We start from the raw sequence: 13,070 nt of genomic DNA, 5'->3' as shown, positions 1-13,070 counted from the left end.
ACTAGACATAGCTATTCTTTTGCTAAGTACTTAGTGATTAGACACAAAGAAATCTAAATCTAAATTGAAACAAGTGTAGAATTGTTATATAGGCCAATTTTCTTTAATAGCCTGACTCTTAAGAATATAATAAGCTATTTTGTTTTGAGAATTCGATTAAATAAAATACTTAGTTTGAATTAGAGTCTAATAATATTTGATTTGTTTCTTTTCTTTTCCTTTTTTTCTTTTTTCTTTTCTTTTCTTCTTTTTTCTTTTTCTCTTTTTTTTTTTCTTTCTTTTTCTTCTTGAAAAGAGAAACTGCTTGGCTTGGGATAGAGTATAAATAAAAATGTTTATAACATAATCACATTAAAATATTCACAGTATTACCTTTTACAATTAATTTTATTTTAAGGAAAATATTGTCATTTGTGTGTATGTGTATAGCATTTTGTATTCCTGAGTTATATGTTGTTAATCATCCTTGGAATACAGAATTATACCTTTTGGCTTCCAAAGGTAGAGAAGATGTCTTTATATGAAAAGTTAAAAATATGAAAAGAGCCAAGGCTTATCATTTTTACAAATAGGACACTTGTTTTTTAAAGACATTCTTTTTTTTTTAAATAGTGGAACTAAAAACAGAGCTAATGTGTCACATTTGGAGAAATAGAGGTGAGGGAGAAGGCGAGGTGAGGGGGGTGCAGAGAGGTCCACCAGCAGAGGGAGTCAGAAGCTAAGTATTAATGCACTATTTCTGAAATATTGATATTTTTATTGATGCTTATATGTTTGCTTGCAGTGGTTAATTTTAACTTCAAAAGTCTACGTGTAAAGCTAGTTTTAAAACTGTACTTTCGTTATTTTAAGCTATCTAGGTAAAAGCAGTAAAGCAAAAGTCCTTTCATGTACTTGTCTCTTGTAATATGTAAAGTTTTATGAAACTCAGGTTTGCTTTTATTAATATTAAGCTTTGAGATAGATGGATATGTTTTTATCTTTTTCTGTTCCTATTTTTTTTCTTATAGCAAAATAAACATTTTCGGGACAATTTCATAATTCATAGTTTATAATGAATTTTCTTTTTGAGGGAATTTTTTATTTCCTGGATTAGGGATTTCGAGGAATCTAAAAAGACTGACCCACTTCTGAGAGAGGACTCAATTTTGAAAAGAATTAAAAGGAAACAGCATGATTTTCTATCAAAAACAATCAAGCAACACAAAACTGAAAGAGAAACCAAAAATGGCAGAGAGACTGTTGCCTTCATCCCATCTTTTACTACTTCTAACTTTAAAGAATCACACAAATTTACATAAACTCCAACAACTAGAGGAGAAAGGAAACCAGTCAAGAGCTCTGGACCTACTAATAAGGGTCTGGGTAAACAAGTATGTAACATATCTCACCAGGCCCTTCCTCTACCTGTGTCAACTTAGGTCAAGTTTTTAGACTTTTTTTAATTATCAAAAATTTAACACATATTAAAGCACACAAAGTTGTGTAATGCACCTCTATGTACCCATTGTCTAGCTGTAACAGTTACCAACAACTCCTGGCCAGTTCTATTTCATCTATACTCCCACCCACTTTCTCTGTTTTGTATTATTTGGAAGCAAATATCAGACATCATATCATTTATCTGTAAATATTTTGTTATATTTCTTTAAGGGGTAAGGGCCCTTTTTTTTTTAAGAGACATAACTATAATATTATTATTACATCTAAAAAGTTAGCAAAAAAGTCTTAATATCATCGAATATCCAGTCAGCATCTAGTTTTCAAGTTGTCTCTTAAATATATTGACTGCTCTTTTCCCCTTTTAACTATTTGTTAAAGAAACTGGGCTATTTGTCCATAGAGGCTCCTACAGTCTGGATTTTGCTGACTGAATCCTTGTGATATCATCCAACAGGTTCTTCTGTCTTTTGTATTTCATATAAATTGCTCATTGAATATAAAGGTTTGCTATGATTCGGGTTTTTTATTTGGCCGGTTTACTTGTTTTTATGTGACTACTATTATGGGTGGTTTTGTGTTCTGATAGAATACCCGTATTATTTTATTTCTTTTTTAATATAATGTTAGCTGCTGCTAATTATGAATGCCTAGATCCATATATTCATTAGGATTGCAAAATGGTGGTAATCTTGTTCTATCATTCTTTGTTTATTAGCTGAAATAGTTCTATAAAGAAAACCTTTAATCTGTTATCTCGTTGCCTAATGGTATAGTTTGTGTAGGAAAGGCAAGATAAATGCTTGGTTCTTTGTTTTTCAGTTTATGAGTGTGGGCACTAGTATTCTTCAGTAGTGGTTAATTTTAAGTATCAGTATGAACTCATGGATTTTAACATATTTGTGCTTCAATCCATTGTAGTTATTTTTGTGATTAATCTACAAATTGTTTCATTTTGGACCAGTTAAAGCCTATTCAAGTTGACTCCCTAGTCCTTTTGACATGTCTTAGTTACAGTGGATTTTACAATATCTTCCTCTATGCCAATCAGACATAAAATAAAATGTCTCTGCTATGTTTATATTGAAACACTAAAATCTGCTAAAATATCTCGGTGAAAAATTAGAAATTTGATGTCTATCTAATATACTTAAGTGCCTCTGTTTATTCCAAAACATCTCTTCTTTGTCTATAGACTAGATTATCAAAAATTCTCATGATTAAAAAAGAACATATCAAGAAATTAAGGGAAATGAACACAGAAGCAGAAAAATTGGTAAGGATTTTTTTGTTTTTTCTTTGTTTGCTTGTCTCATTTTAAAATGGTGAGGACTTCTATATCTAAGGATTTTTCAATATTTTATGGAAGAAAACCTTGAGAAAAATACTATTTTAAAGTCCTGATTTGCTCTATCTCTTGTTATACTGAACACATGCTAAGTAAATTAACAATGCAGCGCAGTTCATTACCCCAGACCTCATTATGCCATTGACTGTACAGTTGAATAGGATTGATAGATCCATATTACGTTCTTTGACAGTTTGCATTGAGTGTAGAATCCCTAGCATTGGTGCCTCTGACTAAGGAAGCCATATTAGCAGAGGTTATTTAAGTGATTCAAAATAAGTAAATCAGGAAATATATAAGCTGGTATTGTGAGGTTATCTTGACAGTTTATATCCTATTTTATTAATCTAATGAGTATAAAAATATGAGAGTCAATTTTATTCATAGGAGAGAATTACCAGACTTTTTTTTAATGTAGAAAATATTCACTAAGAAAGTTTTTTAATTGTATTGAAAGTTGTAATTTGCTATGTGTTTATAGGATGGGGACTAGATTTCATCTCAAGTACCATCCCCAATTAATTGAAAATTGTTGTAGGGAAGTATGAAAGTAAGGGAGAGCTTGGTGACTGGACTTGGGGACAAAGCACATAAATAGAATGCTATTAAAAGAAGCAATCAAAGAACCAAAAAGAGCTCATAGATTTAAAGAATACCGAAACTTTCTAAGCATGACACAAAATCCAGAGGTCAGAAAAGATTGATAAATTTACCTGCATAAAAATAAAAAATTTCTGCATGATAGGAATCACCATGTAAGTAAAATCAAAAGACAAAAAGTTGAGGAAATATTTTGCAATTCATATCACGAAAGACTGATTTCTTTTATATACAAAATTTTCCCTCAAGGAATAAGATAAAGATCACCCAGAAGACAGGAAAGAATGTGAATAGACAGTTCATAGAAAAAAATACAAATGACTGTTGAATATGTGAAAGGGTGAACAAAGTCAATCACAATTAAAAGAATTCACATGATTAAAAATACACCAACATCCTACTTTTTATCATGACTGGCAAAAATAAAATGTTGTAATAAAACATTATTAGTGAGAATGTGGAGAAATAGGCAGTCTTACAAATAAATTAGTACCTATTCTGTGAAGGGCGTTTTGGCAGTATCTATTAAAATTAAAAATGCACAAGCCCTTTGATATAACAGTTGCACTTCTTGGAACTTCCCCTTCAGAGGTATTTGCCCTTGTCCAAAATGAATACACAGGTACGCATTGCAGCACAGTTTGCAGTACCTAAAGACTGGAAACAACCTGAATGTCCAACAGTAAGGAATTGGTTACATTTGTAACAAATTCTACAGTGTAACACTGTGCAACTCTAAACAAACAATTTTTGTAAAATTTGATATAGAACAGTCCTTAGGATATATAGTCTACTGAGAAAAGCAAAGTGCTGAATATGTAAGTATGTTCCTATTTGTTTAAATAGTAGTGGGGTTAGGAGAGGGGAAAGATAAGCATATTTTTCCTTGAATATATAGAGACTCTCTGGAAAGATGCTGAAGAAACTTGATAATATTGGTTGCTTCTGAAGAGAAAAAAGTGAGCAAGCAGCAAGGGAGCTGAGTTTAGAGGGAGACTTAAAATTTTAAACCATGCAAATGTATTTTCTATTCTAAAATTTTTCTTAATATTTTCAATAGAAGGTTAAGAAAAAGTTGAAGATCCTAGAATGTATGACTGTAAATCAGAAATGGAAAATATGAGAGAAAAATTACGAGAGACACAAGACCAATCCTAAAAGATCCAAAAGGTCCAGTAGGATACCCAGAAGGACAGCACGGAGAAAATGGAGGAAAGGGAGTTATCAAAACAATGATAGAAGAAAACTTCCCAAAACTGAAGAAAAAAGCAGCCCAACTCATTGTTAGTTCTTTATGTTGACTCAATTGGTCCTAGTTTTACCCCTCTGAAAGTATTAACATCTTATGTGTGGTTAACTGTTAAAATATTTGAAGACAACTTATACCTCTCCCATCTTCTATTCCTTTTCAGACTAGTCCTCCCATTAGATTTGTAAATATTTCAAATAAAGCTTTAGTGAATGTCTGGAGAAGTGGGCACACTCATACACTATAGGTGGAAATATAATTTACTGAAGCCTTTCTAGAAGGTAGCTTGGCTAAATTGATGAGCCAGCAATTCCACTTCTAGAGCATCATTCTGGAGAATTAATCATGTATATGCACAAAGGTGTGCATGTAAGAGTGTTTATTGTAGCATTGTTTGTAATAGCAAAAAAAAAAAAAAAGGAAACAATATGTCCATGTAAAGAAGACTGGTTAGATAAATCATGGTACAGTCGTTCTATATATATACCCTTGCATACACATACACACACATACACAAGCATATGAGCAAGGCATACATATACATATACATGGGAATTACTGTATATTAAAGACTGCGTAAATAATAATCATACCATTATCACATCTAAGAAGTATAACATTGAGTAGTTTTAATAACCTTTAGTTTATTTTGAATAAGTCAGATATCCTATTAAATAATTGAAATTGCATTGCTAAAAAGAAACTTCATCATAATCTGAATTATTTTTCTTCTCAGAAATCATATTCCATGCCCATTGGCATTGAATTTCAGCGGAGATATGCAACAATTGTTCTAGAGCTTGAACAGCTGAACAAGGATCTAAATAAAGTTTTGCATAAAGTTCAACAGTACTGCTATGAGGTAGGTAATTTGTATGAATTTCCCTAGAAGGGCTGTGCCCTCTACTCTTTTATTTAAAGCTTAATACTGTTAACATCTCATTTTAGAAAATCCAAACTAAGCCAATATCTTTATAGGATCCTTTAACAGAACTGTATTTTATGCATATATTTTTATTCCTTACAGCATCAGCACTGAAGAGTGCTATATACACAGTGAGCTGTCAGTTCTGTTAGTTTTTTGTTTGTTTGAATTACAAATGATATAGCTCTCCAAAAATTTAGAAAAATCCAGAAAAATAATTGCTCTTAATTCCACTACCCCAAAGACTATATTTTGGCTTATTTCCTCCTAATCTTTTTTTTAACATACAGGGTTTTTCTCACAAAGTTATGATCATGCTGTGTATATAATTTTGTTTCCTCCTTTTTAAACTTTACATTAGAACTATAGATTCTTGACCTTCAATCACATAGACTATAGGGTTGTTTGTGAATTATCATTATCATGCACATATAATTATATATATGAAGGTGGTTCAACATTTTCATCTAAAATAGGAGTTTCGTACTACAAGGTAAGAATTAAATGACTGAGCTGAGTTTAGAATGTTCCTACATTTGCATTCTTAGAGGTTGTATGTTTCCAGTAAAGCCACCTCTATTTGTAATACGAAATTCTTAAACAGTTAGCTTTTTATGATACTAGCCTCGTAGTTGAGTCCCAATGATCTGCCATAGGTGATGTTATCAATCCACTTGACCAGAGAGAAATTAACTGTGATAACCTCTAACTAAACTGTTATATTTTGCTTGTTCCTTTAGCCATCCATTGTCATTTATTTTCATTTTCCTGGTAATTGTCACTTACCTACATAGCAACATAAGTGTTGTCCTAGCAGATAGATTTCTCCCCCTGGACTAGCAACCATCCACAAGAAGTGCAAACCAAGCAGTTTAAGAGGACATAAAAAAGGTGTTAATACATGCTGAAGTGGGTTGCTCATGTCTTTCTATATCTCATATGTACACAAGGCCATATATGATAGGCTCGTTTCCTAATGGAGTAAAATGATTTCATTTTCACAAAGCTCTTATGGAAGTACAATACTGATTTTAAAATAAGAGCATATCAGAGAGAACACTATGACTAAGCAGTTCTACTTCTAAGTATATACCAAACGCATGTGAATGTGTATTTACCAAAAGACATAGACTAGAATGTACACAGCATCATTGTTCATTATAGCCAAAAAGTCAGAAATTGCCCAAATACCCATCAGTACTAGAATGAACCAGTCAGCTGTCGTATAACGTACAGTGGAATTCTTAGCAATGAGAATGAATAAACTCAACAACACACACCACCACAGATGAACTCAGAAATATGTGAACATATTTGTTCATATGAGAACATGTAAATATTGAACAGGTTAAGTCAAACACAATATATAGTGCCTGATTCCATTTATGTAAAGCTCAGAGGTCAGCAAGAGTTAATATATGATGCTACAAGTCAGGCTGATGGTTACCTTTGGAGTATTACAGTGGAAAATGGCATTAGGCCTCTGAGGAACTGGTAATGTTCTGTTCCTTAATCTAGAGATCTTTCAGGCATGTTTGATTTCAGAAAATTCATTAACCCATACACTTTATGATGTGTATACTTTATATATTTATGTACACTTCAGTTAAAAATTTTAAGTGTTAGAGGATAAGGTTATTCATTGTAGTGTTACTGATAATTACAAAATATTAGAAAAAACCTAAATACCCACACGTAGGGAATCGACTAAATAACTAACGGCATACCCCACAGTGGAGTGCTGTGCTGCTCTAAGAATGATCGAGGAAGCTCTCTTGTGATGATTAGGGGTGCATAGCTGCCTTAAGCAAGTGATCAAAGATGCAGTAGTGAGTGGGACAGATAAACATCATGTGCCTCCTAATCATGACACACCGAGAAGAACTCAACATCACTTTTGTGGTGTTCCTGCCAAAGATGTATAACCTCAGTCTAATCAAGAGGAAACAGACAAACCCAAATTGAGGGATATTATGCAAAATAATTGGCTGGTACTCTTCAAAAATATCAAGGTCATGAAAAACTGAGAAACTGTTCCAGAATAAAAGAGACTAGAGAGACATGACAACCAAATGTATTCAGGGGGAAAAAATAGCTATGTGTAAGGCATTATTGGGACCATTGATGAAATCTGAATTTAGACTGTTAGAAAATGGTGTTCTTTCAGTACTAAATTTTCTGATTACTGTCATTGCACTATGGTTATGTAAGAGAATATCCTTGGACTTAGGAAATACAGACTGGAGGTTCGGGGGTAAAGAGGCACAGTGTTTGCAACATACTCTCAAATAGTTAAGCGGGAAATATTACATATATACGAAGAGAGAAAAACCAAATGTCAAGTCAAACAGTTAACCGTAAGCCGTTAGTGAATCTGGGTAAAAGGTTATCAAGGGCTTTTATGTTCTATTCTTTTTTAGAAGTTTGACATTATATCAAAATTAAAAGTTACCAAATATATAAAACAAGTCAGAAAAAAAAGTTGTTAGAGGAGAAAAAACTTCTAAGGTAAGTGTAAGCATCATTTTTGTTATAAATGCTAGTTTTATAAAAATACAAATCTGAAAACAGGGCACAAATACACAGAAGTTGTCATGGCCTTATGAATCTACATCTTACATTTCGATCATCTGTTTTCAGCTTGCTCCAGACCAAGGGCTCCAGCCTGCAGATCAGCCAACAGATATGAGACGAAGGTGTGAGGAGGAAGCACAGGAAATAGTTCGGCATGCAAATTCCTCAACAGGACAGCCCTGTGTTGAAAATGAGAATCTGACAGACTTAATCTCTAGGCTTACAGCTATTTTGTTACAAATTAAGGTAAATTTCAGAGAACTTTTCAGAGAAAATATTAAAATATTTTCTTAATTTTGACACCTAAACAAATGTGCTAATTTGTTGCTAGAAAATTATAACCCATATATTAGAGCAGGTTTTTTTTCTTGTCTGTTTGAACTATAATTTAATAAATTTTGAAATTTTTTTTCCTTTAGTGTCTAGCAGAAGGAGGAGACCTGAATTCCTTTGAATTTAAATCACTTACAGATTCATTAAATGATATCAAGAGTACAATAGATGCTTCTAATATCAGGTAATTTATTAGATGTACTCTAATCATTTTTTTTATTGAAGTATAGTCAGTTTATAGTGTGTCAACTTCTGATGTACAGCATAATAATTCAATCATACATATACATACATATATTTCTTTTCATATTTTTTTCATTTTAGGTTACTACAAGATATTGAATATAGTTTCTTGTGCTATACAGTATAAACGTTTATCTAATCATTTTTATATTAAATTCATAGTGATTTCTAGTACAAGCTTTAAGAATTTTGCATGTTTATGAACTAGTCATATGATTTTTTTATCCTTTAAGTAAAGTGTAAACTAGCTTCTCAGTTACATCCAGTCTGTTAATAGAATGGAAATTTCACATGGTTTTTTTATATAAAGGAATCAGAAGACATATAATATTTAGGTTTGAGTTTAGCATGGAGGTTCAACTTAGAAGACTTCCCAGTAAAAGAAAGATTTGTCGTCTTTTTCCAGTATCCCGGTGGCTTCTTTTAAGCATACTTTTTTAAGTTACTACTGAAATAGAATTACAGCAAATGTAAGCAGATTACTTACCTGGAGTCATTATCTTCACTGTCTCCTAACTAAAATTCAGCTTTTTTTAAAATTGTTTTTATTAATTTTGTGAAGTACAGTAGTTAACCATGTTTCTTTTTTCTTTAGTTGCTTTCAGAATAATGTAGAAATTCATGTTGCACATATTCAGAGCGGCCTGAGCCAGATGGGAAACTTACATGCCTTTGCAGCAAATAACACCAACAGAGACTGAGTAGAAGAATTAATTATTCCAACTGCATAGGACATTGTTTTTGAGAAGTTCTTTTCCTTTATATAGGCTTCCAACACCAAATAACCTAACTGCTGGAAAACAAGGGAAATTTAAATTTCCAAATAAGGCATTTTAAAATACTGTACTGCTTCTTAAACCAGCATTGCTGACCAGCATTAAATTTATTTTTCTTTTATTATTCAGCCGCAGTAGCACTGCTTATGTTACATATGTTTATTAGCAAGTATTTTTAACTGAAAATGTCTGAACATAATTTCACGGAAGAATATGTTGACCTTTTTTTTTTAACGTGCATGAATTCAACCCAACCCATGCAGACAACTGCTGCAGTGGAGAACATGAAGAAACATGGTCTTTTTGTGCATTATGCATGGCAGTGTGGAAATTTCATCCAAAAATTACAACTCCAGTTCATCTAGTTGATCACCACCTCAGTCTTCAAAAGATAACATCATGAGTTATGGGAAGTCCTCATTTTAAGGAAGCCACTGGAATATAGATGGGAAATATGGACTTCACAAGTATATGTGATATATACTTGCAATGTGACATGGTTTTATAGATCATTTTATAATAATAAATATTTTAATTTATCATAATTTATAAAAGAAACCTTTGTTGTTTGTCTGTTGAAAGAAAATGAAGGAGCAGGAAAGAAACATTACTACAAAATGCTTAATTTCAGCAAGTGGATTTGGCATGTCTTCTCCCGTCAATTCAGGGCAAAAAGTGCTATTGTTATGAGATTTATTTAAAAAAAAAAAAGACTGATAACACACTATTTTCATATTTTTTGTTTATTTGCACAACTTTTGAACCAGATTACTGGTTAAAATCCAACAGTACACGATTTATAAAGTAAAAAGATTTTATAAGGAAAACAAATATAATAGCCAGTGCTAGGAAATGGAGAAAAAAGGTTTGTATTTGGTTGTGGGGTTTTTTTGGTTTTTGGTTTTTTAAGGAAAACCCTGCCTAAAATGTTAATCTTGTAAAAAGTATGTATTTGGAATTTTCTCTGTTTTAATATAGAATATTATAAAGTCAAAATATAATAAATTGTTTTCAGATTTGGAGTTTAAGGTATAGCTGTAGAAGTGGCTTTGATTCTTTTAGATGTCTCATAAAATGAGACTTTTTATATGTTAATGTATAATAAACTGAAACAAGATTATTTTCCATTTGAAATTTTTGTATAGTTTAAAAATGCTTCCATATTCTTTGTTGGTATTGTGCCACTGCAAAACTTTAGTGCAGAGTTTATATTTAGCTAAACTGTTATGTTAATTAAGAAATGCATAAATCTTTTATTCTTAATATTTGTAATTCTAAATAAATTGATCTATGAAAAGTAATATTATCTGCATTTTCATTTAATACAAGTTGATAAGTATTCCTTCTATTTAAAAAGTTTTAAAAACTTATTTCCACTAAATTATGTTTTTAGGAGAAACAGTACAGATTAATTACCAAGTCATTTTGAATTACAATACCATCCAGTATTATTTTAGAGTTTTTGTTTTTCCATCTCTGAGTAATTACTGTGGAAAACAATAAGCAAGTAAATTACGTGGCTTACTATAGATCTAGAAAAAGATCGACTTTTTAAAAATATATTCTTCCTAGAATTAGGTAAGCATTTTTAACATTTTTTTCTTCTACATTGCTTAAGGCTAACTTGTCACACTTAAATCAGTTTTGCACATATATAAGCACTGTCCATATCTTTCAGTGTCTTCGTGTGTTGATGGCAAGAACTGTGCTTAAGAATATATTTGAATTTTATTTCTGTTTAAGGAGGAAGAAATCTATATAATTTTAAGTAGTCATTTCGGTCAGCTGTACATTAATTTGAATGATGCTGCCACTGCTTAACGCTGGAGCTCTAATGAAAAGCATCAAAGCCAGATTGAGCAAGCAAATGCACTACGTGTTATGTAGATTTGGTTCTGAATTACTCTGTTAGTTCCAAAAATCAGATTCACTTGCTACCATTGAGAATCTACCCAAAAACTTGCCTATTAAATTTTCTCTTGAATTCATGAATCTCCACCTCCAGTACTCAACCTAGCTGCCGTCATCACTAGCCTGGAACACAGCAGTCATCTCCTCACTTATCTCCCAGTATCTACTCAGCTGTCCTCAAACATAGCCAGAGCAATACTCTTCAAGCGCGGAACTGGTTGTGTTCTCCCCATCTAAAGTCTGATGGCTCTCAGGACAATTCAGAACTCTTTTACAAGACCTACACAGCCATGCATGATCTGGCCTCCCCTATAATTTCTCCATCCTACTCCTTACTCCACAGGGCCTTTTGTACACTCCATGCCCTGTGTGTTCCCTCTCCTTTTACCCTGGTAACTCCTGATCATCCTACAGATCTTACCTTCAGCATCATTTTCTCAGGGAAGCTTTCTTTGACCATGACACATCATTCTCCAGGTCTTTATGTACCTCTCCTTCCAGCACTCTGTCACATTTGCAATTTTACATTTCTTCTTTTGCCTCCATTCTGGCCTCTTTACTCCATAGCTGGAGGGACCATTTCTGGTTTTGCTCACCATTTTGTTTCCAGGCCCTGATAAAGTGCCTATAGGCACCAAATATTTGTGGAACAAATGAGCAAATAAGAGTTTCAAAAGGGCTTTAAGTAACAATGTCACTGAAGTAAAAGTATGGTTCTTCATGATGATTTCTTTGAAGGATGAGACAGGACTCACTTGGATGTAGAAATTCTGATTCGGGAGTTGCCTTTAAACCTATCACATTGTCATTATGTCCTGTCTAAAAAGGCCAAGCCAATATAGCATTTGTTATGTGGTGGTGGATGAGCGGAGGCTGAGCTGGTCCTGGGTTTGAGTCCTGGCCTCTATTTATTAGCTCTGTGATTGTGAACCACGACTTAAATTTCTTAATCTTTGAAATGGTAATAATCCCCACCTTATATGGCAGTTGTGAGGATTAAACAGATAATGCCTATAACACATTTAGCAGTTAAGGTCTCTAGAGAGTTTGAGAGTGGTGCAGACTACTGCTCTTAGAGGATCCCACATTAAAAAATATGACAAGATTTAAATATCTGTAGATTTTTAAACTGTTCACTGGGGAAAACAGAATATAACAATGTAAATGCAATAATAACATTAATGAGTTAATTACAAGATTTTCTTTTAAATGTGATCCTTAGTGGACCATAAGTTTAAAGTATTGTATGTCTCAGTTGTGAATGTGTACCATCTCATTTGGCCATGTACAAGTCTAAATGCAAAGAAAGCTCTCTGTGAGACCTCCTGGCCACCCCAACAATAGGCCCTGAGCACGATGGTTGGCACATAGCAAGCACTGAAAATAATAATAGCTAATGTTTGTTTATTGTCTCATTTTTGATTTCAGACAGTTTTCAAGGGTTCAGAAGTCAAGTCTGCTACTAAAGCCTGAACTATGTCCTGGTTGCTTTTAACAGTAGATTTGCTACTCTGAAAACTGCCAGCCATTTAACACCTCTATGAAAATTAGGGTAACTGGCATGTATAATCTTTAAGACACTCAACATAGCTCAGAATCTTCTAGTATAACCATCAAGACGTGAGCCCCAGCCCTGGCCATGGCTTCTCATGAGCCTCCAAAGCACAGCTT

The 13,070-nt window shown here is 32.8% G+C and overlaps 1 protein-coding gene across 2 annotated transcripts in view; it reads left to right on the top strand.

The window, feature by feature from the left end:
* The window catches only part of LIN9 (lin-9 DREAM MuvB core complex component), a 50,725-nt gene extending 39,936 nt beyond the window's left edge, over positions 1 to 10,789 (top strand). For both annotated transcript variants that reach the window (XM_074351693.1, XM_074351694.1), the window contains 5 exons: positions 2,636 to 2,716; positions 5,374 to 5,499; positions 8,203 to 8,382; positions 8,556 to 8,653; positions 9,308 to 10,789. In XM_074351693.1, the coding sequence (XP_074207794.1) occupies positions 2,636 to 2,716; positions 5,374 to 5,499; positions 8,203 to 8,382; positions 8,556 to 8,653; positions 9,308 to 9,413 (591 nt within the window). In that variant the 3' untranslated portion in view covers positions 9,414 to 10,789. The remainder of the gene's footprint in view (positions 1 to 2,635; positions 2,717 to 5,373; positions 5,500 to 8,202; positions 8,383 to 8,555; positions 8,654 to 9,307) is intronic.
* The last annotated feature ends 2,281 nt before the right edge of the window (positions 10,790 to 13,070 follow it).

Source organism: Camelus bactrianus, chromosome 23 (genome assembly GCF_048773025.1).
Source record: "Camelus bactrianus isolate YW-2024 breed Bactrian camel chromosome 23, ASM4877302v1, whole genome shotgun sequence".
Classification (NCBI taxonomy): domain Eukaryota; kingdom Metazoa; phylum Chordata; class Mammalia; order Artiodactyla; family Camelidae; genus Camelus; species Camelus bactrianus.
The sequence above is the reverse complement of the archived record's forward strand: the minus strand, read 5'-3'. Positions and strand labels throughout refer to the sequence as shown.